Source organism: Notolepis coatsorum (genome assembly GCF_963971535.1).
Source record: "Notolepis coatsorum genome assembly, chromosome: 19".
Lineage (NCBI taxonomy): Eukaryota > Metazoa > Chordata > Actinopteri > Aulopiformes > Paralepididae > Notolepis > Notolepis coatsorum.
In genome coordinates, this window is record NC_140183.1 from 30745095 (window position 1) to 30773079 (window position 27985).

At 43.2% G+C, this 27985-nt stretch overlaps 1 protein-coding gene across 1 annotated transcript; it reads right to left on the bottom strand.

Moving 5' to 3' along the window:
* Nucleotides 1–292: 292 nt before the first annotated feature.
* LOC311246128 (aldehyde dehydrogenase, mitochondrial-like) lies at nt 293–27985 on the bottom strand. The gene is made up of 13 exons (XM_084336231.1): nt 27772–27985; nt 19814–19918; nt 17970–18110; nt 15570–15649; nt 15319–15430; nt 12038–12166; nt 8860–8973; nt 7702–7804; nt 6926–7110; nt 5165–5329; nt 3053–3210; nt 1633–1747; nt 293–1267 (listed from the first exon to the last, which is right to left on the bottom strand). Exons 1-13 carry the CDS (start codon nt 27895–27897, stop codon nt 1235–1237), a joined length of 1566 nt encoding a protein of 521 aa, XP_084192357.1. The 5' UTR covers nt 27898–27985; the 3' UTR covers nt 293–1234.

Below are 27985 nucleotides of genomic sequence, written 5' to 3' on the forward strand. Positions count from 1 at the left end.
GGTACATCATGTCACTTTGCAACCAACAAAACCACCTATTTGTCAAACACTCCCGGACGTTGTTGAAATGGTCCAACTTCTCAAAGTGTCAACAGTACGTATATTTTCTGGGGGCCGATATGTTGAATCGAATATGACAAGAGTGAAAATAACAAATTTTACATTCTAAAATAAATGTGATAGTAAACAGGCTAAAAGTGATATTTAGACAAATATTGTCCTTTAAAAGACCGAGCCGTTTCTGTTCTCAACAGGACTACGGTTGGGAGACAGAAGACCAGAGACGCCAAGATGCAGCAGTGTGCATTTATTATTACCCAAAATCCTTTATCACAAAGTTCACAGGTCAGCATAAAAAAAAAGACTAGCATGAATCTCAGAGGGAGGGGGGGATGGACAGAGGGAGGGGGGGACAGACATGAATCTCAGAGGGAGGGGGGATGGACGTTTAAAGGGGTATTTTATAGACTTAGTAAATAAGTTCCCCCAAGATGTTTTTCAGAAGATCCAAGCTAAATTGAATGATGAGGTGTAGACGTTTGATATAATTTCCATCCATAAATGTTTCTTTAAACCATCAACCAATCACAGAATTTTCCTTAATTTGACAATTCAGAACTCAACAGAAATCTTCAGGACATTGTGGAGGTTAATGTTGGTTCAGCAGACTAGAGGTGAGGGGATGAAAGCCACCATGTTGTACTCTGATCTCCCACTGGCTGTGACATCACTGACCCCTCTCTCCTAGAGCAGATGACGGCAACAGTAATGTCATTACCAGACAAATATATATATATACATCTTTTTTTTTTATTAATTATTAACACATTTTACATTTATTTTCACCCTATAGTCTGGCATCTCAGTGATCCATTCTGACCAAGTCTGCTGGACTCTTAAGTGAGCTGGTCGTCTGTAGATTTGCAGTGGTTCAACTGACCAAGACTTGTCAGAATCAATCAGTATGATAATAGAAAAATAGACTCTTGATCAATATAAATGAAAATATCATTTAACCCCTTGGTCCAGATGGGATCAGACAGTCTGAACAGAAGAATCAGATTCCAGTTAGATTCTGTTCAGACGGTCACCAACACATCAGGTCTGAGACGTTAAATCACTTTGTGTTTCCGTGTGTGAATGAAGGCATGAAGCCTCTGCTCCATCTGAAGACTGTCCTTCTCACAGCTACTTCCTGGACTACAAGCCTCTAGCCAGGAGTCAGGGGTGGAATCTAGGAGTTCTTCTGAGGCACCTTGATGGTCACCTGATGGGGAAGAGAAGACTGGATGTGAGCATATTCACATCTGCCATCCTCTGCAATACGGAGGTTCAGCATCTTAACTGTATGATGGTTCAGTAGCAGTACAGTCTTTTCAGTATCTTAACTGTATGATGGTTTAGTAGCAGTACAGTCTTTTCAGTACAGAGGTTCAGCATCTTAACTTTGATGGTTTAGTAGCAGTACAGTCTTTTCAGTATCTAAAATGTATGATGGTTTAGTAGCAGTAGTCTTTTCAGCATCTCAACTTTGATGGTTCAGTAGCAGTACAGTGATGGTTTAGTAGAAGACGAAGTACAGTCTTTTCAGTACAGAGGTTTGTGGTATTGTAGAAAAACATGAATTCTTACAGTTTTAACTTCGGTGTAGTTCTCTAGGCCGTACTCTCCCAGCTCTCTGCCATTTCCTGAATACTTGTAGCCTCCGAATGGAGCCTGAGCCCCGAACACATCATAGCAATTAATCCTGAGAACACACATCATAGCAGTTAATCCTGAGAACACACATCATAGCAATTAATCCTGAGAACACACATCATAGCAATTAATCCTGAGAACACACATCATAACAGTTAATCCTGAGAACACCCATCATAACAGTTAATCCTGAGAACACCCATCATAACAGTTAATCCTGAGAACACGCATCATAACAGTTAATCCTGAGAACACGCATAAATGAATCCCGAGAACACGCATACATTAATCCCGAGAACACGCATCATAACAGTTAATCCTGAGAACACACATAACAGTTAATCCTGAGAACACGCATAAATGAATCCTGAGAACACGCATCATAACAGTTAATCCTGAGAACACGCATCATAACAGTTAATCCTGAGAACACCCATCATAACAGTTAATCCTGAGAACACCCATCATAACAGTTAATCCTGAGAACACCCATCATAACAGTTAATCCTGAGAACACGCATCATAACAGTTAATCCTGAGAACACGCATCATAACAGTTAATCCTGAGAACACGCATAAATGAATCCTGAGAACACGCATCATAACAGTTCATCCTGAGAACACGCATCATAACAGTTAATCCTGAGAACACACAACAGTTAATCCTGAGAACACGCATAAATGAATCCTGAGAACACGCATCATAACAGTTAATCCTGAGAACACTCATCATAACAGTTAATCCTGAGAACTCATAAATGAATCCTGAGAACACGCATCATAACAGTTCATCCTGAGAACACACACAACAGTTAATCCTGAGAACACACACAACAGTTAATCCTGAGAACACGCATCATAACAGCTCATCCTGAGAACACACATCATAACAGCTCATCCTGAGAACACGCATCATATATATATATACACACACACAATTGTTTCATTTCAAGTCCACTGTGGTGGTGTACAGAGCCAAAATGTGTGCAATATATGTATGGACCAGATTGTAATTTGAGAGTATTTACATCCATACATACGTGTGTGTGTGTGTGTGTATAATATACACAGTAAAGTAAGACTTTACTTTAACCCTTTACAGTCACATAAGTGGCAATTTATTGAGTAGAAGTTTCAAAATAAAAGTCCACAATTAGCTCAGCGTCTTGTGTTTAGCTGAGATGCGCCTTGTGTTTAGCAGAGATGTGCCTTGTGTTTAGCAGAGATGCGCCTACATAGGTGAAAGATGCTGTGTTTACAGTAGGTGAAAGATGCGTCTACAGTAGGTGAAAGATGCGTCTACAGTAGGTGAAAGATGAGTACAGTAGGTGAAAGATGCTGTTAAAGGTCCTACCACACAGTGCCGGCGCGGAGCCCATGGGAGAGGTAGTGAGCTTTGTCGATGTCTTTCGTGAAAACTGCTGCTGCCAGACCGTATTTAGTATCGTTTGCTCGCTCCAGTACCTCCTCCAATGTTTTAAACTTCAGAATCTGCATCACTGGACCAAAGATCTAGAGAGAGAAAGACACTCAGCTTTACAGGTAAACCCAATTTATGGAACTCCAAGACAAAACAAAGAAGTCAATACATCTTCGTCAACCCTAAACTGCATGGACCTGGCATTACATTAATAAAATTTCGGGAGGAACAACTCCCTGCTCCTCCCGTCTACCTGCTCCTCCCAGTCTAGGTGCGCAATGCAGACACTAGGGCTGACCTTCGATATTATTTTTTGGAATTCGAAGCCGAGATTAGATTTTAATTCGAAGCTTTGAAATAATTTTTTTTATATATATATATATTTTTTTTTACTGTTGTGAGACTTGTACAGCACTTTGTTCAACTTTGTCAGTGCTGTAAAGTTTAAACCTTTTAAACACTTTGCTTTCATGACATATTGTAAGCAGTCATTTGAGGCTTTATAAAAGCAGCACAATGAACACAAATCTGTCAGTGTCGAGTCCGACCTCATCTTAAATAACAAACAGCATTGCTTGTTGTAGTTAACAAAGAGGCAGAGTTGATTTAGCAAAAAAAAAAGATATATAATAATTCATATTCATTTTAATTTTTTTAATAATCGATTATTTTTGTTCATATTCGAATCCCATGCCCATCGAACGAAGCTTCGAAGTATTTAAGACAGCCCTAGCAGACACTCCTCACAATGCTGCAGTCCTGTACCCATCGACTGGTTCTGTTCCTCACAGCCACTCCCTAATGTGGCATCATATTATTATTATTTTTTTCTTCTCTTTTTCCCCCTCCATTTTCCTCAGATTTTCTCCCATCCCAATGTTAGTCATATGCCAATTCCCAATCCCTTCCTGGTCGCTGCGCACTTACCCCCCACAGTCAGATCATCTGGGAGAGTGGAGGCTATCACGTGCTTCCTCCGACACACGTCCAGCCAATCAACCGCTTCTTTTCACCTGGCAGCGCGGATCCTCCCTGAGAGGGCGTAGCGTGTGGAAGGATCACACTATCCCACTCAGGTCCTATCCGCGCTTAGCAGGCGCCCCGACCGAACTGTAGGAGTCGCTGTTTACAACGACCCGGACCCACCCCACCAGCTTCTCCCACCCTCTAATACAGCCAATTGTATTAGTGTGAACGGCCAGCCAAGCTGGTGACAACCCCGCAGCTTCGGGGTTGGTGACGAACGCAATCTCCGCTACGCCACCTAACCGCCCTGTGGCATCATATTCTAACATTTTCACCCCCCTTTTAATTTAAGCACGGCCCTGGGAATCCCTCCCCCATCGACGTATTCTCATTTCAGTTGGTTTCAACATCACTAATTATCTACATTACAGGCTAATCTTACACTCGGGTCATCTCATCATTCATAGAGATTTCAAGCTCTTCATACTCTATTCATGTTCCACCTTTGCCCCTCTGCCATCTCTTACAGGCGTGTTCTCATGTATACACACACCGACTCTTCCATCCAGGTCAGATAGGAGGCTTGCCATACCCCAGCACAATGTTGGGGTCACGCCCCTCATCTCATGCGTTCAGCTCCCCTTGCCTGCCCATATTTTGTCTCTGCCGCCTGCTGGCCATTCTGGTGTCGATCAGAGGGGGCCAGCTGTCCATCTACGCCAATATCGAACCCTCTGTTTCATTGTCATATTAAATTAAATAAACCTTGAAGCACAATTTCATTACCTACCTGGTAACCTAGCATGGAATCTCTGGTCAGTTTCCTCCAGATGTCTAGTTTCATATGATAACTATGATCTTTGCTCTGGTATTGGCACATGGTTTTGACCAGATATATAATAAATGTCCCGACAGGCCACTGAAAAAGTTGCGTATCACTCCAATGTATCATTGATAACCATTTGCATGTCATTAATATTTATTTATACATCAACGTCTATTTAATTTACATGTCATAAACATCTATTCAGACAGTGATTCAGTTGAGTTAGTTATGGAGCAGTTGCTATGGTAACCTACCTCCTCCCTGGCGATGGTCATATTGTCCTGAACGTCACCGAACACGGTTGGTTGGATGAAGTAGCCTCTGTCAGCAGCCACACCCCCTCCACACATAAGCCTTGCCCCTTCCTTCTTCCCACTGCTGATGTACCCCAGGATCTTCTTAAACTGTTCTTCATCAACCTGTAGACCATAAAGAGTTAAACTACTCATCAACACTCAGTTATTAGGATAAAGTTAACACCAAGTGTGTGTTACCTGGGGTCCCTGCTGTGTGTGTGTTACCTGGGGCCCTGCTGTGTGTGTGTTACCTGGGTCCCTGCTGTGTGTGTGTGTGTGTGTGTTACCTGGGGTCCCTGCTGTGTGTGTGTGTGTTACCTGGGGTCCCTGCTGTGTGTGTGTGTGTGTTACCTGGGGCCCTGCTGTGTGCGTGTTACCTGGGGCCCTGCTGTGTGTGTGTTACCTGGGGCCCTGCTGTGTGTGTGTGTGTGTGTGTGTGTGTTACCTGGGGTCCCTGCTGTGTGTGTGTGTTACCTGGGGTCCCTGCTGTGTGTGTGTGTGTGTTACCTGGGGTCCCTGCTGTGTGTGTGTGTGTGTGTTACCTGGGGTCCCTGCTGTGTGTGTGTGTGTGTTACCTGGGGGCCCTGCTGTGTGTGTTACCTGGGGCCCTGCTGTGTGTGTGTTACCTGGGGTCCCTGCTGTGTGTGTGTGTGTTACCTGGGGTCCCTGCTGTGTGTGTGTTACCTGGGTCCCTGCTGTGTGTGTTACCTGGGGCCCTGCTGTGTGTGTGTGTTACCTGGGGCCCTGCTGTGTGTGCGTGTTACCTGGGGCCCTGCTGTGTGTGTGTGTTACCTGGGGGCCCTGCTGTGTGTGTGTGTGTGTTACCTGGGGGCCCTGCTGTGTGTGTGTTACCTGGGGTCCCTGCTGTGTGTGTGTGTTACCTGGGGCCCTGCTGTGTGTGTTACCTGGGGCCCTGCTGTGTGTGTGTTACCTGGGGCCCCTGCTGTGTGTGTGTTACCTGGGCCCCTGCTGTGTGTGTGTTACCTGGGGCCCCTGCTGTGTGTGTGTGTTACCTGGGGCCCCTGCTGTGTGTGTTACCTGGGGCCCTGCTGTGTGTGTGTGTTACCTGGGGTCCCTGCTGTGTGTGTGTGTTACCTGGGGCCCCTGCTGTGTGTGTGTTACCTGGGGCCCTGCTGTGTGTGTTACCTGGGGCCCTGCTGTGTGTGTGTTACCTGGGGGCCCTGCTGTGTGTGTTACCTGGGGCCCCTGCTGTGTGTGTGTTACCTGGGGCCCCTGCTGCGTGTGTTACCTGGGGCCCCTGCTGTGTGTGTTACCTGGGGCCCTGCTGTGTGTGTTACCTGGGGCCCTGCTGTGTGTGTGTTACCTGGGGCCCCTGCTGCGTGTGTTACCTGGGGCCCCTGCTGCGTGTGTTACCTGGGGCCCCTGCTGCGTGTGTGTGTGTTACCTGGGGTCCTGCTGTGTGTGTGTGTTACCTGGGGCCCTGCTGTGTGTGTGTGTGTGTGTTACCTGGGGTCCTGCTGCGTGTGTGTGTTACCTGGGGTCCTGCTGCGTGTGTGTGTTACCTGGGGTCCTGCTGCGTGTGTTACCTGGGGTCCTGCTGTGTGTGTGTGTGTGTTACCTGGGGTCCTGCTGTGTGTGTGTGTGTGTTACCTGGGGTCCTGCTGTGTGTGTGTTACCTGGGGTCCTGCTGCGTGTGTGTGTTACCTGGGGTCCTGCTGTGTGTGTGTGTTACCTGGGGCCCTGCTGTGTGTGTGTTACCTGGGGTCCCTGCTCAGTCTCCAGATTAAAGGGGTCGCCCACCACCCGTCTCCTGGCTCGCTCTGCGCTGCGCTCCAGAAACTCATCATAGATGTCTGCTTGGACGTAGGTCCGAGACCCAGCGCAGCAGCACTGGCCCTGATTAAAGAATAGAGCAAAGTGACTCTGCTCCACCGCTTCCTCCACTACAGAGAGGGAGAGAGAGGTGAGACACGTTACTATACAGGCACTGTGATGACTTTGCCCATCTAATAAATCCAAAATAAAATGTACAGTATGCACAAACACAGCAAGGACCCCAGGTAACAGACGGAACAGAGACCTCAGGTAACAGACATGAAGTAAAGAGACGGAACAGAGACCTCAGGTAACAGACAGAACAGAGACCTCAGGTAACATACAGAAGAGGGACATCAGGTAACATACAGAAGAGGGACCTCAGGTAACAGACAGAACAGAGACCTCAGGTAACAGACAGAACAGAGACCTCAGGTAACAGACAGAACAGAGACCTCAGGTAACAGACAGAACAGAGACCTCAGGTAACAGACGGAACAGAGCCATGAGGTAAAAGACGGAACAGAGACCTCAGGTAACAGACAGAACAGAGCCATGAGGTAAAAGACGGAACAGAGACCTCAGGTAACAGACAGAAGAGGTACATCAGGTAACAGACAGAACAGAGACCTCAGGTAACAGACAGAACAGAGCCATGAGGTAACAGACGGAACAGATACATCAGGAAACAGACATCAGGTAACAGAGACAGAACATACTGTTGGCATCAGACAGGATGATATTGGGACTCTTTCCTCCGAGCTCAAGAGTCACTCTCTTCAGATTACTGTTGCCTGAAGCGTTCTGGATGAGATGACCAACCTACACACAGAAACACACATGTTTTCATGTTGTCCAGTCTAGAAGAATGTGAAACTAAAAAGAATAAATAGGACTGTCTATAGCTGGACCTTGCAAACACCTATGGGTCTATACCCCACAAGCTGGTGGAAGAGGCACCATATCCCCGAAAAGGTCAGGGATCTCATTTTGTACTACAACAGCTTCAGTCTGTGCAGGTTATCGAGCGAACTGAACTAAACCCTGCTCTGGAGCAGGTTCAAACTTTCTTATCCGTTACCATGGTGATTTAAAGAATCGCACGTCGGGGAACGGAAAGGTCTGGCTTAAGTCAAGCTATGCTGAAAATTATCCGGCTAACTCAGTTAGCCAGGTACAAGGAACAGGGCCCGGATCAGCAAAAGTATGTTTGCGTATATATATATATATTTTTTTTAGTCAGCTGTGAGGGGAAAGTTGCGCGGAAGAACATTGGTGTGCGTGTCTTTCCATTGGTTAACATTATTAGGCGAACAAGAAAACTATGAACATTTTCAGCCTATTGTAATTACTCTGCTGCGTTACAAAAATATCATTAATAGTTTGTTTCAGGGAAAACTGTAGTAAGGGAGAGGGGGAAAAACAGCCCAGTGCAGACTAGAGTGCGCGGTTGTTCCATTTGTTCTGTCGGCTCATCATCATGCCTTTACAAGCTTCAACGTTTTATTAATCATCTAAATGTGGCAATACAAGCTTGATATTAAATGAATGACCCGTGTTAAGACCATTAGTAAGTCAGTGTAAAGTAAAGATATTGAGCATACATTTGTAAAATGTGCTAGTTTCACCTAGTGGTATGAGACGTATTCGTCGTATGGCTGGATGTACCGAACAGTGACGTCCGTACCGTGAAGTCACGGGAAGAATACATGTACCGTTACACCTCTAATATATATATATATGAGATGCTTTATGGACTAGTGGCTAATTACACTTTACTAGTATAACCTGATCAAATGTGACCACCAGGTGACATTGCAGTCATCCCTTTTCAGCAGTGGGTTATATACGTACATACATGCATGCGTGTGTCCTACCTCAGTAGAGCCTGTGAAAGCCACCTTGTCGACATCCATGTGTCCAGCGATGGCAGCACCTGCTGTTGGCCCCATGCCAGCCAGGATGTTTACAACCCCCTCTGGGAAGCCTACCTATAATATACACACATTATATATATATACACACACACAACAAATGCATATACTAGGGTCGTCAAAATAATGCGTTTATTTCAATTATACAAATAATTACATGTCAAAAGAAATGCTGGGGCTCTGATTATATTAAAGTACAAGAAAAAGATGATTGTGTGCCTCTCTGTAGTAACAACAGCAGCAAGGTAACACCCGTTTTATTAGGTATTATAGTAGTAAGTCCTACTGTAGAACATGACATTAGCATGACATCTCATTTATCTTTTGGCTCTGTATTTTTCACCCATCCCAATTTAGTCCACTACATGTGGAGTCACCAGCCGCTTCTATTCACCAGACAGCGAGGAGTTTCACTGGGGGAACGTAACGTGTTTGAAGTGTTCAACTCTACGCAGTGATGTACCGTCATGACAGTAATATTATAAGGTAGATTTTTTGTTTTAAGATTTAATATTCTGAGAAGTACCAAAGAGCATTGCATAGGTTTGTTTAGGATTAATTTGTTAGCTGCAAGCCAGAATTGAAGACCATTGAAGTTTGATGTAAAATTTACTCTGCGTATAGTTGAACACTACATGCGCAGAGTTGAACACTACATTCAGAAAAAAATTAAAAGGTCATTGATGAAAATAGAAAACAAAAGTGGACCTAAAGTTGAGCCTTGCGGCACACCTCGTTGCTGCACAGTTAAACTTGAGTTGTTACCTTGTATTGCAACACAATGTTTTCTGTTATGTATTACGGGAAAGACCAATAGAATACAGTTTGTCCGAGAAGATAGTGATCGACTAGATCAAACGCTTTAGTTAAATCAATAAAGAATGCTCCTGTAATTTTGCCGTTATCAGATGCATATAATCTGATGAGTTTTAAGTGACGATAACCGGACTGGTAAGGAGATAAAATATTCTATTGGGTGAGATAGTCGGACAGTTGTTTGTAGATACATTTTTCAAAAATCTTTGCTATAGAGCAGATTATAGAAATAGTCTGTAGTCGTTAGGATTCAATTCACTGCCGGTTTTGTGCAACGGAGTGATACGTGAGCATTTCCAAATTGAGGGTATTTCATAAGTAGATGAAGACTAATTAAAAAGATCACAGAGTGGATGAGAAATGTGTCTTCAATGCCATCTAACCCAGGGCTGCTGCTCACTTTGAGATCATTAGTGGTAAAGAACTTCAATTGGTGTGATTTTCCTGAAGTAGAAGGAGCTGCGACAAGGTGGTGTATTAAATGATCAGGTGTTGTCGAGTACAGACAGAGGAGAAATTATGGTTAAAAGCTTGAGCAACGGAAAGAGGATAGTGTAATATTGTGTTATTTACTTTTAGCCGATTGTTACGAAGTTTTATCTGGTGCATTTTTTTTTTTTTTTTTATCCACTTTCTCCCATTTTCTATATTTTTCTCCCATCCCAATTTCGTATCATCCAATTCAACCCTCCCCTGTCACGAACGCCGTTTCTTGCCTCCCACAAGCCGGCTGCAATGTGGACTAAGTCATACATAGCACAAGTCCCCTCCGGTACTTGAGGTAACAGCAGTCGCATCTTTTCACCTGCGCAGCTCGATCTCTGTGGCGAGTAGTAATGCGTGGGAGGCTCACGCTGCCCCCGACACTTCCTGATTCTACTGCACAGGCGCACCAACCGACCTGTAGGAGTCGCTGTCCACAACGCCCGATGCCCACCCATCAGTTTCCCACCCCCTAATACGGCCAATGTGTATTAGTATGAACGACCAGCTAAACTGAAAGCAATGTGGAGCGCTGGGCTCGAACAGGCGAGCCCAGCGTCTCTGCATTCGTGGCGAGCGCCTTGCCCACTACGCCACGTAGCCGCCCTCTGCATTTGTTAATTGTTTAGGATTTTTTTTAATCCCGAGTGAGAGAATCTTTATAGTAATTAGATTTGGCATTTCTAGTCATAGTTTTACTTTTATTTCTCAACAATCTGTATTTTTCCCATTCCTCAGGACCTTTTGTCCTGCGAAATGAGGCCCAGGCCTCATCTCTCTCTGCTTGAATATATGAATTAAATCAGATGTGACCCAAGGAAGATGAATGCCCTTAACCTTCATGGTTTTTGAAAGGCGCATGGTTATCGATAATCTTTGTAAGTTCCAAGTGCAAGAAATTCCAGGAGTCTTGCGGTTTCTAAATGATTTGGTACCGGTCCCAATTGACTGAAAGCAATTAATAAATTGATCATATTAATTTTCTTGTATTGCCTAATTTGTATAAATTTGGGTGGAAGTTTGGGTAATTAAATTTTCCATGGTGTATTGTACTTGTGCTGTATAATAACAATACATTTTAATCTAATCTCATTTTGAGATCAGTCGCAAATTGCTTCCGCGCTACCCGTTGAATGGATCAGCATGGTGGATGGCAAAGCCAAACCTCTGCTGGCGGGGTTTGTCTGTATGCAAATGCATGAACGAGAACGTGCATTTCAGTTTAAGAATGAGTGACGCATTTCATTCATGGGAATCCAGTTGCAAAGATTTTGACGAGTTACGGAGACGTTGAGGAGGATTTCCCTAAATCCGTTATAAGATGTTAAGATATTTACCAAGGCACTTACAAACATGTTGGAGAATGAGGACCATTGTCTGTATGTGTGTTGTTGTCAAGGCTGTTGCTAGCCTATGATGCTAGCTTGAGGAGCTTTCCATGGTGTTGAAAGGTACACTTGGTAGGTGTGCCGAACACTGAAATAACCCCATCCTGATGGAAACGCCTAGGGCACACGCATAAGCGCATACATGTGTGCGTGCATGAACGTGCACTACACCCCCAGTTTGGGGGTTTGAAAATATAAAGAAATGTATATTCATCTTTATATTAGTTCAGTAATTTAGTTTTAGGTAAGAAAAAGGTTAATCTTAAACCGGATTTTTCCCGATCAGACCTTTTGATGAAACTTGGACTAATTTAAATGTTGCATTTCTTTTATATTTACAGAAAAAGCATTTGATGAGTTTTATAATGTGTTTTAGGGGCATGTATAAATGACTGCGATGTTGGGTCTCTCCCAAGAGCAGAGGTAGTACGTACCTCTTTAATCAGGCTGGCTATGTACAGCGCAGTAAGAGGAGTCTGTTCTGCCACCTTCATCACCACTGTGTTACCAGTCGCCAGAGCAGGACCGAGCTTCCAGGCCTGCATTAGGAGCGGGAAGTTCCACTAGAGAGAGAGAGAGAGAGAGACTATATAAATATAACAAACAGAACAGTAACATTTTTCAAAAAACAAAAAAAGTGTCTGGCCTTTGAATGGTCGACCTGACCAGAGAGAAGTTGACTATCCGACAACCTGATGACTATCCTGGAGAGCTTTGTTGTGTTTTTAAACCATGAGATGAGGTTAAAAGTAAGTATGCTCTCAATGAGACTTGTAGACTTTAGTGTTTCACCAGACAGAGTTTGACTGTCTCCATCCTCCAGCCAGTCTCCCCCTTTTAGGAGACACATTTAGGCATTTCAGGGCTCAGGTCAAGGTTAGGAGAGTAATCGATTACTCGTTGTTTCAACAGAGTGGTTTTTGAGGGTGCTCGATTTCTTTACATTTATTTTTGTATTTAGTCACCACCAAATATGTCCACCAAAATTATCACTGAAATTCCCCAAGGCGTGAATTTTTGCAGGAAGACAACACTGGAAGCTGTGGAGCATGAGTGGAAGCATTTAACCATGAAAGGTTTGTTGTGTTGGAATACAGCTAGCTTAGCGTTATATAAAAGATAAAAACAGAGGTTTGTGTTTATACATTTCCAAACTGTGCCAACATCATGTTACCCACTTTGCGTAGCGCTCATAGACTATTGATACAGACAGCCGTTCCATGAGCGGAGAGACCTGCTGCAGACAGACTGGAGGTAATGTTATTATTACAAATGGTAATAAGACTATAAATTGACTGACAATAAGCATTAACCTCTTAAGCCCGAGCCCCATTTTCTGAAAATCCGCCAAAGAATACATACCCAAGTAAATGGAAGATTGCTCCACTTCTACAAGTCCATTTACATGTTCTTGGTATCTAGGGACATCTATGGATCTCAGGGAATGTATTCCCAGTGTCAGAAATATTGTGCGTTACTAGGCTTGAGTAAATTGTGATGAAACGAGAATATAATCTTTTTTCTCTTTTCATCTTTGAAGGTGAATAACACCATGCTAAAAATGACCAGACATGAAAAATCATTCAGCACCTTCTTGAGATCACGTGTACAAAAAAAATCAAAGCAAATGAATAAAGGAAAGATGATTAAACAGGAGATTTTGTAGAGACTGTACTGAATTCTGCCATCCGGACACATGCAATTTGAGATAGGAATAGATTATAGAATATCAGGGCCCTCATTTATCAACGTTGCGTACGCACAGATATGTGCGTAACCCGTGCGTACGGTCATTTCTAAGCAAAGTGTGGAACTTGTGCTTGACTTTGTGCGTATACCGTAATTCCTCTAATAGTAACCGGTATTCAATTAAAAACCAGGTGCGCTGTTGAGCTAAGCAATTATAAGCCGTTAAGCCGGCCTCCTAATACAAGCCGGGTTTCATGTATATTAGAGGAATTACGGTATTTCCCTCAACGGATTTACCATAGGCAATATATTTTGTTATTGTTGTTATATGCTGGCCTGGCTGTGCAGTAAATACCATATAATGGTATGGTGTTAATGTTTACCAAGAGAGTAAGCCTACCTCAGAATTGTATAAAACGAAGTTATGATTATTATACCAGTATTGTGATTGCACTATTTTACTTTATTTAACTTTTTTTGACCACCTGTAATTGCACTGTTTACTACCGTATTTCATACAGTACTTGGTTTCAATAAATGAACCCAGTACATTTTACTGGGTTCAAACTGACACAAAATGTTGATTTATTCATTATGATCCGTTTGAAAATTAGAAATATAGGCCTCTCTCTTATACATGCCTCCTCCTAATACAAGCCTGGTATCCGCTACAGTTGAAACAAATACAAGCCGGGGTTACTATTAGAGGAATTACGGTATACGTCCAAATCATGTTGTTTATTGAGTTAGGGTGAGCGATCGATTATCCAGTGTGTCAAGATGGAGTCCCGGGAGCTATAGCGAGTGGTCGGACCGAATTTGGATGAGCACCAGTTTCCTGTTTCCGGTTTGCTGTTTTGGCGATCTGCCGATCGGCCACCAGATGGCGCTCTTGAACCGTTAAGAGAGTTGAGTGGAGATCAGCAGTATATCTCAGGTCCCCGGAGGAGAAATATGATTTCGATCACAGATTTTTGAAATATTGATATCAAAGAAGAGTTACGGCGTCTTCGGCAGAATGAGCATGGCGGGGAAAGACGAGTTCCAGCGTTTTCGCCGATTAAAGTGTTAATAACATTAAATGGGTTACAAATATGTCGAACTATGGAAAGAGTAAGCCGACCACTAAAAAGAAAACCCACCGTGGCAGCGAGAGCGGGACCACCTAAAGAAAGTTGAGGAGTGGTAGTTGGAGATAGCGGTGTTTCAAGAGACTGGCTATAGTATGATGCTGGGCTGTAGCGATTAGTTGTTCCGTGTGCCGCAAGTATGTCAAAAAGAAAAACAGAAACAACGTTTTGTCATCGGTAGTAAATCAATGAAGCTGGAATCAATTTGTGATCAAGAACAGAGCCATCGTCACATTGGCTGCATCATGTCTGTGTCCCGGATTCAATCGGAGCCTCTCCTCAAGACCCTCTGTGGCTAGGCTAACAGCCATGTCAGAGCAGAGGTGGAAAGTGAGCTACACTTTCTAACAACCTACCCACTGTACCAAGATATCAGAGACATATACTTCCCATGAATTGCAAACACCCAAAGAGAGTTTGAAAACATGACAAATAACGGAAAACTCCCATACCTACTGGGTGGAGTACAGCAATGTGCAACTGTACAGAAAAGGACATCCCAATTTTTTTTAAGCAACTCATTACTTTTGGGTGTAAGTAACTAGTAAAGTAACTGAGTTACTATTTTTCAGTAACTAGCACAACACTGTATATATATACATGTGTCATATGTACAGTATATGAGTCTTATCTTTTAAGTTAGTCTTTACATATATGAGACTCAAAAAAAATGTGCTACCAAGTAAAAAGGTTAATTTCGAGCCCTGATAATGTCTCGTTATTGCTGCTGTGCTTTAAGATGAGTTCTAAATATATATTTCCATAAACAATTACTCAAATACTACTCTGGTAAAACATTACTTGTGCCCGTCCCTAGTCAGTGTCAAGACATGCTGCGCCTCTGGAGCAGGTAGGGGTTCAGTGTCTTTCTCAAGGACTCATTGTTTGAACCTCACCGGTATGATCTGACCACAGACGCCCACTGGCTCGTGTCTTGTGTAGCAGAAGTAATCTCCATCGATGGGGATGGTCTTTCCTTCCCACTTATCAGCCCAGCCTGCGTAGTACCTACACACATAATATATATACACACACACACATGTAATACATTGCACACACAATCACATTTATACCACCAAAATCTATTATATCATAATGAAGTTGAACAGAAATGGTATGAAGTATTCCATCCGTGTGTGTGTTTTACCGGAGACATTTCACCACGGTGGGGATGTCAACCATGTAGGAGATGGCGTATGGCTTTCCGTTGTCCAGAGTCTCTAGTTCCTATGGCAACAACAACACACTCATTTTAGTTTCTTAATGTCAACAGTCTCCTCACCTCCCTTACCCTCTCCACTCCTACCCTTGGTAGGTTTGTCATGCTGTCAAGCTGAGGCCACTAGGGGGCAGTGTGAGGTCAGAAACAAAAGAGTGTTAAAGTGAGGTCATGTGATATCTACTAACTCAGCTAGTGACTATACTGTTTATAGTATAATGTAGTGATAGTATCATTACAGTATAATGTAGTAATATTATGGTTATAGTGTAGAAACTGCATGGTTATAGTTCTAGTGTAGTAATAGTATTGCACTTTACTACATTTGCATTACATATTAATTACACACGTTACATGTGCACTCTGGTTGGATGCCAAACTTATTTTAGTTATACTGTACTTGTGCTGTATAATGATAATACATATGAATTGAATCTAATAGTATGGTTATAGTAGTGGAGTAACAGTATGGCTATTGTGTAGCAATAGTATAGTAGGCCATAGTATAGTGGTACTGTAGTGAAAAAAAGATTAGTCATGTAGTTTAACCTGTTAAGCCCTAGCCATATTTTCAGAAAATTCACATACCTAAGTAAATGGAGGATCGCTCCACTTCTACAAGGACCATTTGCATGTCCCTGGTATCTAGGGACATATATGGACCTCAGGGAATGTATTCCCAGTGTCAGAAATATTGTGTCTGTTACTATGCTTGAGTAAATTGTAATGAAACCAAAAAAAGAGAATATCAATTATTATAAATGTTTTTCCTCATTAGACAGTGAATAACGGCATGCTAACATTGACCAGATGTGAAAAATTGCCACAGAGCTCATTCAGCACCTTCTTGAGATCATATGTATAAAAGATCTAAGCAAATTAATAAAGGGCAGACGATTTACAGGGGGTTTTGTAGATAGAGTACTGAATTTTGCCATCCGGACACATGCAATTTGAAATATATAAATTACCTTATTGGCCATGTCATACATCTATGGATTGGGCCAAATCTCCCCTTTTCAATGGCGGAGTTAAATCTGGATTTAGTACCACCAGGCGCCCGTGACGGTGCAGAAAAGACCGTGAATGAAATAGACGGAAGATTTACAGTTACTTTTTTTTTTATAATGTCCATAGCTCCGCCATTTATCAGATTGAGATGCGGTTCTATGTTATGGCAATAATGTTCAGGTTTGTTCGACCTAAGATATAATCACAAATATAACATCAGGATTTTTGCAAATCATCAACAGCTTTGACAGAGGCTGGTGTGAGCTGGGCAGTGTAGTTTTATGAAATTTTAATGTCCATCGAAAGCCCTGGGTCTCCTCCCTTTAGGGCTGACCTTCAAAGCTTTGGGGCCGAGATTAGATTTTAATTCGAAGCTTCGAGAAGTTTTTATTTTTTATCCACTTTTTCTCCTCATTTTCTATTTTTCTCCCATCCCAATTTCGTATTGCCAATTCTCCCCTCCAGTGTCTTGAACGTTGCTAGACTATGCCCCCCACTGGTCGGTTGTAGTGAGGATAGAAGCCTTGCATCACGTGTACCCTCTGGTACACGAGGAGGCAGCCTGTCGCATCTTTTCACCAGACAGCGCGGACTCAGTGGCGAGGAGTAACACGTGAGATGCTCACGCTGCCCCCGATGTCACCCAACCAACCTGTAGGAGTCGCTGTCCACAACGTCCAATCCCCACCCATCGACTTTCCACCCGCTGCCAAATGAGCCAGTACAATGGCCGGCCCAAGTCGAAGGCAATGCTGAGATTCGATACCGGAGTCTCTTGAATTGGTGACGAGCACAATCTCCGCTACGCCACCCAACCGCCGGGGATACAATTATTTTTTTATATATATCTTTTTATCTTATGTTGTGAGACTTGTACAGCATTGGTCAACTTTGTTGTTTTTAAATGTGCTCTATAAATAAAGTGGGTTGGATTAATTAATTAAATGAATAATGTCGGGAGCTGCGCTGCCTGGGCGGCTTCTCTCCGTTACACAGCCAACAACATTACATAATTATGTTGCAACCTTTGTTCATTGCAGGTGGGATAAATTATAAAAATAATTCACTTTTTTTTTGGAATTTTGTAGTGCTGAAAATATACATGTTGACTGCCATTTTGACAGGGTTAGGGTCTTTACTCTTGGCTACATTTGAAAAAGAAATTAAACATTAATTAATACGGACTGTATTGATCTATTTATGACACAATAGTAATTTCGTATCCGGTACTTAAACCAGATTATCCCTCTTTGGTCCTGTAGTTAGTAAAACAAAAATATTGGCAATCTGTTCTAGTGAGGTTTTGGATCGTCTTACAGCAAGGTAAGCGGCATCCCTCTCGATGGCATCGGCCAATCGGCTGAGCAGCAGGCCACGGTCAGAGGCATCCATCCGTCGCCATGGAGACCCCAGCCTGAAGGCATCACGAGCCGCTTTCACTGCTCTGTCCACATCAGTCTGAAAAACAAACACTTTAATACAGGCCTCTACCATCTGTTAAACCCTTTAACTCAATCCCCGCCAACAACGAGTATACTCGTTATTGGGCGCCATGCGTTGAATGCCAACAACGAGTATACTCAGATATTTTCCCTTTGATCCCCGCTCTACAGAGTCGCCCGGAGCGCTCCGAATCACTGTGGCACAGCCACATACGCTGGAACTGCAATGCCGATCGAATCTCACCAGATGGCAGTATCATCTACCATTTGAACTCTGATAGGAAGGCAGCAGTATTGTCAATGAATGCATCAAGGCTCGCTCTGTTGGAGAGGAGCTCTTCCAAAGCAATCGCAAGCAGATCCGCTCGCCTCAAACCTATAGTGTAATCACGATTGCCGATGGGATCATTGGAATTATTCTTTTTGGATTACCTTCTGGCTAAGGTAAGGACCCTTATCCGAGTAATTATACATTCGTCAAAAATAGCTGGTTCAGATATGGTTAATCCAGCTGCCCTGTGATTTATTCTTCCAATATCTGCGTAATTTCTTATCGTACAAATATTGTCATATTTATTTTAATTATGATTATGTAATTAATTACAAGGAGGCCTGTAGGGTTGACATGAAGGAATCACTATGATTCCTCCCAAATAAAGCCTAATAAGAACACAGTCTGTCAAGTTAATACAATTTTCAATCAATCATGAGTGTGCTCCTCAGCGCTCTTAAATTCTGCTCTCAGCCACGGCTGAATCCAATCTCAGGGACGTTTCGGGAATCTCCTTCAGCCCTAATATGTCGCAAATACGCCCGAGAGGAAATTTCTTGTCGTAAATCCATTCGGGAATGAGACCCATTGATACATTATTGATATTATTTTGTACATGCTATATTCAGTATGTTTGTATGCCAGTGGTGATGCTCTAAACTCAATTTTGTTGTACCAACAATGACAATAAAGATTCTAAGGAAAATGTTTCTAAAAGATGCAATATAGTAAATTGTTAAGTGTTATTTGTGGAAAAACTGAAGCCTAGTGGGAGGGGCTACCAGAGATAAAAGGGCTGCCTTTGCTCAAGGATGTCAGTCTCGAGTTGGCTGAGTTAGAGAAGGTAGCTGAAATCTGATCTTGAAAACCAGAGTAATGTTCGATTGTTCTTTGTTGAAAACCAGAGTTGAGGAACTCATTGTGTAACTATAATATTGTATGTATAGAGTATTTTGTTTCCCCTTTCACTTTTTTTTGTAAATATGCGTGTACCGTATATGCATTTGTATATACGAGTCTGTGTTTACATGTTTGTATGCATGTATATATATATATATATATATATACACACACACACACACACGTGTTTATGCGTGTAAAGGTACACATATCCGTACCGAACCGAATGGCTGCGTACCAAACGAATACAGCGGTATGTTAACCACTAATGACCGCCCACCGGGGGCTGTTTTTTCACAATCTAATATAATTATTATATATTTTTCTCCCTTTACAAGTCTATTATTAATTTCAATATAGAATATTCGTTGACAGCCCTACAAGTACAATTAGTTACTGCACACTACATCACCCCTGAGTGGAACATGGAAAGCCAAACTTTCCCCCACTGTACCGAAAACCCGTACTGAACCGTGATGTCAAAACCGAGGTACGTACCGAACCGTGGTTTTTGTGTACCGTTACACCCCTAGTGTATGCGTATGTACCTTGTCGGCCTCTGCGACCTGACAGATGACCTCTCCAGTTGAAGGGTTGATGGTGGGGAAGGTCTTCCCGCTGCTTGCGTCCTGCCATTGGTTGTTGATAAACAACTGAAACAAGAACAATATATTAGACAACAGATTTCAGCAGAACAAACCTGACAGGCTAACAGACTAGGACTGACTAGCCTCGTAGAGTGGTGCGATAACAATCACCTCCAACTCAACATCAGTAAGACTGATGTAAGGAACTGGTGGTAAGACTACCAGCGAAGTGTGGAGGCCTTTTGTTTGCCCCAAACAATAACATCTAAGTGAGAGGCCAGGGGCTACAGCTTCCACCCCTCTCTATACTTAAGCTCATTGTCTTCTCTTGTATGAGGGGTGGAAGTAACAAATTGATAAATGAATGTGTAACAGATTAAAATTAGGGATGTCGGATATTATGGGCCGATATTGGCATAAAAATGTGATGTCGGAAAATATCGGTATTAAAAAAAAAAAACTTTATTTACCCAGGCAAGCAAGTAAGAACAAATTATTATTTTATTTATAGTCAAAGTATGCATAATGTTGTGTTAATTGCACGACAAGAGATGTGCAATGTTAATTACCTGAAATTATTCCGTTTTTTTGGGGGGGGGAACCCTGCATATATCGGTAGATATCGGTATCGGAAATTAAGAGTTGGACAATATCAGTATAAAAGCCAATATCGAGCATCCCTAATTAAAATGCAATCAAATAGTCACTTGACTCAATTAGCAAATGATTTTTTTTTTGGCGTTTTATCGCTTTATTTCTACTGGGCAGTCCAGTAGGGAGAGACAGATGAGGAATGGGAGACAGAGTAGGGGGAAGACATTCTGCAAATAACGACGGGTTCGGGAGTCGAACCCGGGTCGACCGTGTCGCGGCTGAGCACGCTATGTGGTTCGCCACTGGGGCGCCCGAATTAGCAAATGATTTAATTAATTCAGAACCAAACTGAATAAAACATCAATAAAATAAACTAACAATCCAACACATTTAAATAAACTAGACTGGTTTTATCTAATCACCTTGAAATTCAATTCAGTGCGCCGCAATTCCATTCGCCACCACTTTCATAAATGTGTTACTTCCACCCCTCATAGTGGGCGGGGTAATTTGATTGACACATTGAGCACAAACCGTTAACAACGAAAGTGTCCAGGGCGGCTACGTGGCGTAGTGGGCAAGGCGCTCGCCACGAAATGCTGGAGACGCTGGGCTCGTCAGTTCGAGCCCAGCGCTCCACATTTGCTTTCAGTTTAGCTGGTTGTCCGTACTAATACACATTGGCCGTATTAGGGGGTGGGAAACTGATGGGTGGGGATCGGGCATTTTCCTACAGGTCGGTTGGTGCGCCTGCGCAGTACATCAGGAAGTGTCAGGGACAGCGTGAGCCTCCCACGCGTTACTCCTCGCCACTGAGAGATCGAGCTGCGCAGGTGAAAAGATGCGACTGCTGTTACCTCAAGTACCGGAGGGGACTTGTGCTATGTTTGACTTAGTCCACATTGCAGCCGGCTTGTGGGAGGCAAGAAACAGCGTCCGTGACAGGGGAGGGTTGAATTGGTTGATACGAAATTGGGATGGGAGAAAATATAGAAAAATGGGAGAAAAAGTAGATAAAAAAACAACGAAAGTGTCCTCGATTTGGTGAAAGTGTTGGCGAATGGAATTGCGGTGATTTAGATAAAATCAGTCTAGTTCAGTGGTTCCCAAACTGTGGTGCACGCACCCCTTGTGGTGCGCAAGCTACCTCTAGGTGGTGCGTGACATGAAAAGGCTAATGGCGTTATTTTCCAATTATTTTTTTAACTAATATACATTATTTCAAATGGGGATTTTCACTGTGTAAATCATGAAATTCAAGAAACGTTTTAATAAAAAAAACGTACGTTTTAATAATAATAATAATAAACAATGTCTCGGGCGAGGTGCGCTTCGTCTGTGCTGATGCGCTCCGCTCTGCCTGGAGTCTGTCTCTTCAGGTCTCCTAATATGCGGGCTTAACAGCGGGCCGATGACAGTAGCGAGCGCGAGCCAGTGCATTAATAACTTCCTGCCAAAAGCGCGGGACCAGCGCGGGATTGTGGCACTTACATGCAGAGCTGGCTAAAAACAGGGAAACTGTCAGGTGAATCTAAAGTCAATAAAAGTAATGAAAGAGGACAGGAGGAATTGGAGGCGAGAGAAGCGGAGAGCAGTAGAGTGGAGACAGAGAGTGATGATGACAGCTGGAGCACAGACACAACAGCCCGGCCCTCCACCAAGAAAACAGGGTAATAATGACAACGATGTGTGTTAGTGTTCTGATAACGACTATTGGTGAAGCGATGTCGAGATTCATTTGGTTTGGCAGCGAGAGCTAGATTTGCGAGAAGCATTCAGCCGCAGAGCAGACAGTTGTGCGCGCACAGTGCAATACTCCAATTCAGCCATTGGCAATTCTGCTGAGCTTCCCCAGACCGGGATGAGAGCGCTGCTGGCTCTGCGGCTGCATACTATTGGTATGTGCTTCGTTGGGACTGGGAGGCGGAGATATAATAGTCATCACGCAACGTTTATATTTCACGATAATGTTGCCGTCTCTCTGCCAAATTTCTCAGTTATTCGCTTGATATAATTAATACAAATGTCCAATATAACGGGATTCGTTAGCTCATAAAAATGTGATTATAACAGTTGTTTATTAATGTCGGCTGACTGCCCACAGACACCCATTTGATTTAAAGTCAGCAGCAGCACGGAGTCTCTGGACTTATTTATTTATTATTTTTTATGTTTGCATTGGGGGGTGCGCGAGCTAGGTCGGCAGGTGACAGGGGGTGCGCGGCCAAAAAAGTTTGGGAACCGCTGGTCTAGTTCATTTAAATTATGTTAGATTGTTATTTCATTTTATTGCTGAATAAATAAATATTAATATTTAATAATATTAAATTAGCCAATTCATCAAGTGACTATCTGATTGCATTTTAATCAGTTACACATTAATTTATACATTGGTTACTTCCACCCCTCATACTCTTCCTCCTAGCTGGCCATAATGAGAGCACTCCTCTTAGCCAAAGGTCATTTAATCTACATGTATTTTGTACCAATTGTTCACCATTAAACCTATTTTGATCAGAAGATCCGTCTACGACATAATTGATGATTTTGGTTCCAGATATTGAGACTTCAGAACCTGCTGTTTTTCCATCCTGAGATGGGAGAGATTGTCTACAATTATTCAGAGGTGAGGAAACATTCTCCTTATACCCCACCTTTCTGCAATAACATGATGAAAGTTGACTGGCGGACAGAACTTGGCTGAGAGTGAGGTTGTATATACGCACGGATTAATCATTATACAGTACTTGGTTAAGTAAAGTTGGGCGTTGGTGAGAGCGGGTAGGTGCTTGAGTGTGTGTATGCAACTCAACCCATTAAATGTTATCTGTATTGCATGTCTTTGTGGCCAAGTGCCAGGTGGGCTGCTATAAATGTAGTTGAGGGCGGCCATGAGCATGGTTGGTTCAGCAACTGTTGCTGAATGCATTACAAGCTATGACAATCTACATCCCTAAACCCACGGTATTTACACTGCCGTTACGTTGTTTAGAAGGGAGATGGCAGCCAGGGTGAAGGGAGATGGCAGCCAGTTCCCTTCACCCTATCACCTGGCTGCAATCTCCCTTCTAAACAATGTAACAGCAGCGTAAATACCGTGGGTTTATTGATTGATTGATTGAAAAGTTTATTAACAGATTGCAGAATGGGTACAGTACAGTACAGCTCAATACATACAATTGTTAAGGGGATGCAGACCAGAGAAAGACTTTCGTCTTGTTTACATCAGGGTCCCCCATTTTCAATTCATCATAACATGACATACATGACATACAGATAGACAGTACTGCTACATCTATACATTTATGACATCAGATTTGCAAATACATTACCGTTTGTGATACAAAAAGTGTCCAGAAAAAGAGTGTATATACATTTGACGTAGAAACTGTACATTGGGGGAGGTTGGGTGGGGGCTGTACATTGGAGGTGGGGGGGGGGGGGGGTGGGTAGGGGGGACACTGTACATTGGAATACTGACAAAGCCACACCTGGTCATCTACTGTACAACTGGGCCAGGACATCTGTAGGGGCCAGTTCCGAACCGCAGTCTCCCGTAGGTGTTCTTTGAGAGTGTTTTTGAAAGTGGGTAGTGATTCACACTCCCCTACAGCCTTGGGTAGGGCGCTCCACACCGATGTGGCATAATTGCGAAACGTGTTTGTTTGAGCCGAATCTGGGTTTAACATGATTTGTGGAGCTCCCTCTGGTGTTGTGATCGTGTGTGCTAGTTAGTTAGTATATTGATGCACGGCGGTAGCGAGTTAGTTGATAGTTAGTAGTATATTGATGCAGGTAGGTAGCTGATGTGACAGACTTGTGGAACTGAGAGAAGTTCAGAAAGTTAGGAGCGAGCGTTATTAGGAGTAACACGTTTCGCAATTATGCCACATCAATGTGGAACGCCCTACCCAAAGCTGCAAAGGAATGTGAATCACTACCCACTCTCAAAAACACCTACGTGAGACTGCAATTCAATTAGGGCATTGAACTGGGCAACAGAACTGGTATATGGTTTCTTTTGGATGATGCAAGTGTTCAAGGTATGACTGTGTGCGATTAGTTAGTAGTGTAATGCAGTAATTCAGTGCCGCTCAATGCGAGTCTTCAGCCTCCATCCACTGAATGTTTTGTTGTCCTTGTGTGTATCGTGACTGTGTCATGGGGTTATCTTTAAGTAAGTGTGAGGTTGAGAGAAGCATTTAAGGAAGCCTAGAGGCTATTCAGGAGGAAACTAGATGAGGATGTGAAGACAATAGTGAGCATGAAAGATTAGCTATGTTTGAATAATAACCAACATATGAATTTCTGTTCAGTGACTTAAATTCACAGACAAATAATGAATGTGGTATAAAGTGAATAATTAATGATAACAATGAAGCAAACAAGTAGGTGCAATGTAAATATTGTGCAAGCAAAGAGCTGAGAATTGGAAAAGCACAACTGGACCAAATCCCACCAATTAACTGGACTGGGATGAATGAGTCACTAATGCAGAGGCCTGCATTAATACTAGAGAATAAGCACCGTTGGATGAGAGAAAACAGATGAGTCAGCTTTCAACCATTATAGAAAAATCATGTTCACCCTCTTAACACTTTCAAAGCCGGAGCTCGTGCAAGCTTTAGTGCCTTGCCACCACCCACTTCAATGATAGTTTATTTTGCAAACGCTTTGAAGATACAGCTAATAGTATCTGTAGCTGAAGATATAGCGAGCAGAGCTGGCGAGGGAACGCAAGTGGACAGAAATAAAAAAATCTTCAACCTGAAGACCAGCTGATTCTTAAAACGAGATGATTGTGGACTTCAGGAGGTCGGGGTCAAGGACTACAGCCCCCTCAGCATCGACGGGGCACCGGTTGAGAGAGTGAACAGTTTCAAGTACCTCGGAGCCCACATATCCGAGGATTTGACATGGACCACACACATTGACAGTGTTGTGAAGAAGGCACGACAACGCCTCTACTTCCTCAGGCGCCTAAGAAGTTCCAAGTCAGTCAGAAGATCCTTAGGAACTTCTACTCATGTACAATAGAGAGTATCCTGACTGGCAACATCACCTCCTGGTTTGGGAATAGCACTGCACAAGACCGTAGCAGACTACAAAGAGTGACACGTTCAGCCGAACGCACAATTGGAGGGGGGCTTCCCACCCTCCAGAACATTTACAACAAGCGGTGCAAGGGGAAGGCTAAGAGAATTATTAAGGACTCGAGCCACCCGAACAACTGCCTCTTTGAACTGCTGCGGTCAGGCAAGCGATACCGGAGTCTTAAGGCGAGCACAGAAAGACTCAGAAGAAGCTTCTATCCCCAGGCCATCAGGCTGCTAAACGAACAATAAACACTATGCAACAACCATCAAATGCACACACACCCACACTCACTTAAACAAACACACTGCAGCACCCACTCTCCACACTTTAGATCACACACTTTATATTTATTGATAAAGTTTTTCTCACTACAACTCGTACACCTACTGTAAATTGTACCTAAATTGCACCTCATCCCATTTCTGCCTTGCACTATATAGTATTGTATATTAGTACACTGCACAGTATTGTATATTATATGGTAACTCAGTTACGTCTATTCTGCATCGAACATTGTACATATGTATGGCGGCTAGGTGGTGTAGTGGGCAAGGCACTCGCCACCAGTGTGGAGACGCTAGGATTCGCGTGTTCGAATCCAGCTCTCCACATTGTTTTTCAGTTTGGCTGGTCGTCCGCAGTAATACACATTGGCCGTATTACGGGGAGGGAAAACTGAAGGGTGGGGATCGAACGTTGTGAACAAGCGACTCCTACAAGTCGGTTGGTGCGCCTGCGCAGTAGAATCAGGAAGTGTCGGGGGCAGCGTGAGCCTCCCACGCGTTACTCCTCGACACTGAGAGATCGAGCTGCGCAGGTGAAAAGATGCGACTGCTGTTACCTCAAGTACCGGAGGGGACTTGTGCTATGTATGACTTAGTCCACATTGCAGCCGGCTTGTGGGAGGCAAGAAACAGCGTTCGTGACAGGGGAGGGTTGAATTGGATGATACGAAATTGGGATGGGAGAAAAAATATGGAAAAATGGGAGAAAAAGTGGATCAAAAAAAAAAGAACATTGTACATATGTCTAAACTGAACACTGACCTCATTTTTTTTACTTCTAATTTACATGCTATACTATGTTATTTTATTTCATACTCATCTTGTCTTGCACAGTCTCTGGAGCGTAACAGTAAGAAGCATTTTGTATAAAAGTATTCTGTACTTCTGTATGACAACTATTAAAGAAACTTGAACTTGAACTGTGACATACCACACAATGCAGCGCGAGTATTGCCGTATTGACCATGTTTGGCTCTACATATGCATGTGGGCAGTCATTCTCGCATATGAGGAACATTAAGACCAACCTACGCTCACGTTTAACTGATGGAAGCCTCAACGCCTTCATGAAGCTCAACCTCACCACGTATGAACCAGACTACAAGGCCATCAGCAAAACCATGCAGCACCAGAAGTCGCATTAAAAGTAAGACATATTTAATGTATTATACGTTAAAAATACTATATGGCTCTAAATGAAATATATTTAGAAATATTTGGCTTTTATGGCTCTCCCAGTCAAAAAGGTTCCTGACCCCTGTTGTAAATGATAGCGCCCCCATCACTTCAGGCCAATTAAGGTAATCATATTTATTGGAGAGCATTTGCACACAACTTCCAATAATCTGTCAAATTGCATGTTGCTACCAATGCCCAGTGATTAACCATCTCACGGGAATTTGCATAAACATTTCGGACGAATAATAAACGAAACCCTTCGGGCTTGAACCCCTAATAACTATCCTCCTTTCTTTAACTTTAGTTGGTTATACTAATTAGTTCTAAATAATGACTTGCAGCTTTGCAGAGTTCCTGAGCAAAGTGCAAACAGACCAACACACGGAACTAAAGTCACTTAACGTGAATGAATGAATGAATGAAAACTTTATTTAACAGATTGCAGAATGGGTACAATACAGTACGGCTCAATACATACAATTGTTAAGGGGATGCAGACCTGAGAAAGACGTTTGTCTTGTTTCCATCAGGGTCCCCCACGTGTCAACAAGCTGCTAAAAACAAACCGCAAGTTTACTTCCGACAGAATAATAGCATAGATCTCCATTTATGTGACTGCCTCTGCAAGTTTACTTCCGACAGAAGAATAAACCGTCGTGTCGTTTTTATTTATTCTATCTGCATACTTCTCTGACTGTATCTCTGTGACTAGCGACGTGCAAAGAGCCGTAGGTCCGTTCGGACGACGGTGGGTTGGGTTCTGACCTGGTTAAAGTGGACCTCGGGCTGGCAGTTGGGAGCCGGGATGGCCGCAGCAGAGTAGCGGCAGGCAGGGTGTGCAGAGCGGGCAGGGCTGCAGGCCAGAGCCCGGGTCAACACGGTACGGAACATGCTGCTGCCGGATCCCTTGCTGCAGGAGAGAGAAGAAGGAGGAATGTAATGTGTACTGATCGCTGGACTTCACCTATGGCGCATGCGC

What these genes read in the sequence shown, in the direction of transcription:
- LOC311246128 (XM_084336231.1), bottom strand. Translation starts at nt 27,897, where the DNA reads ATGTTCCGTACCGTGTTGACCCGGGCTCTGGCCTGCAGCCCTGCCCGC. An exon ending in GGGATGCCGCTTACCTTGCT is followed by an intron (nt 15,650 to 17,969) that starts GTAAGACGATCC and finishes TTGTTGCCATAG; the next exon opens with GAACTAGAGACTCTGGACAA. An exon ending in CTCCGCGCCGGCACTGTGTG is followed by an intron (nt 1,748 to 3,052) that starts GTAGGACCTTTA and finishes GTGTGTTCTCAG; the next exon opens with GATTAATTGCTATGATGTGT.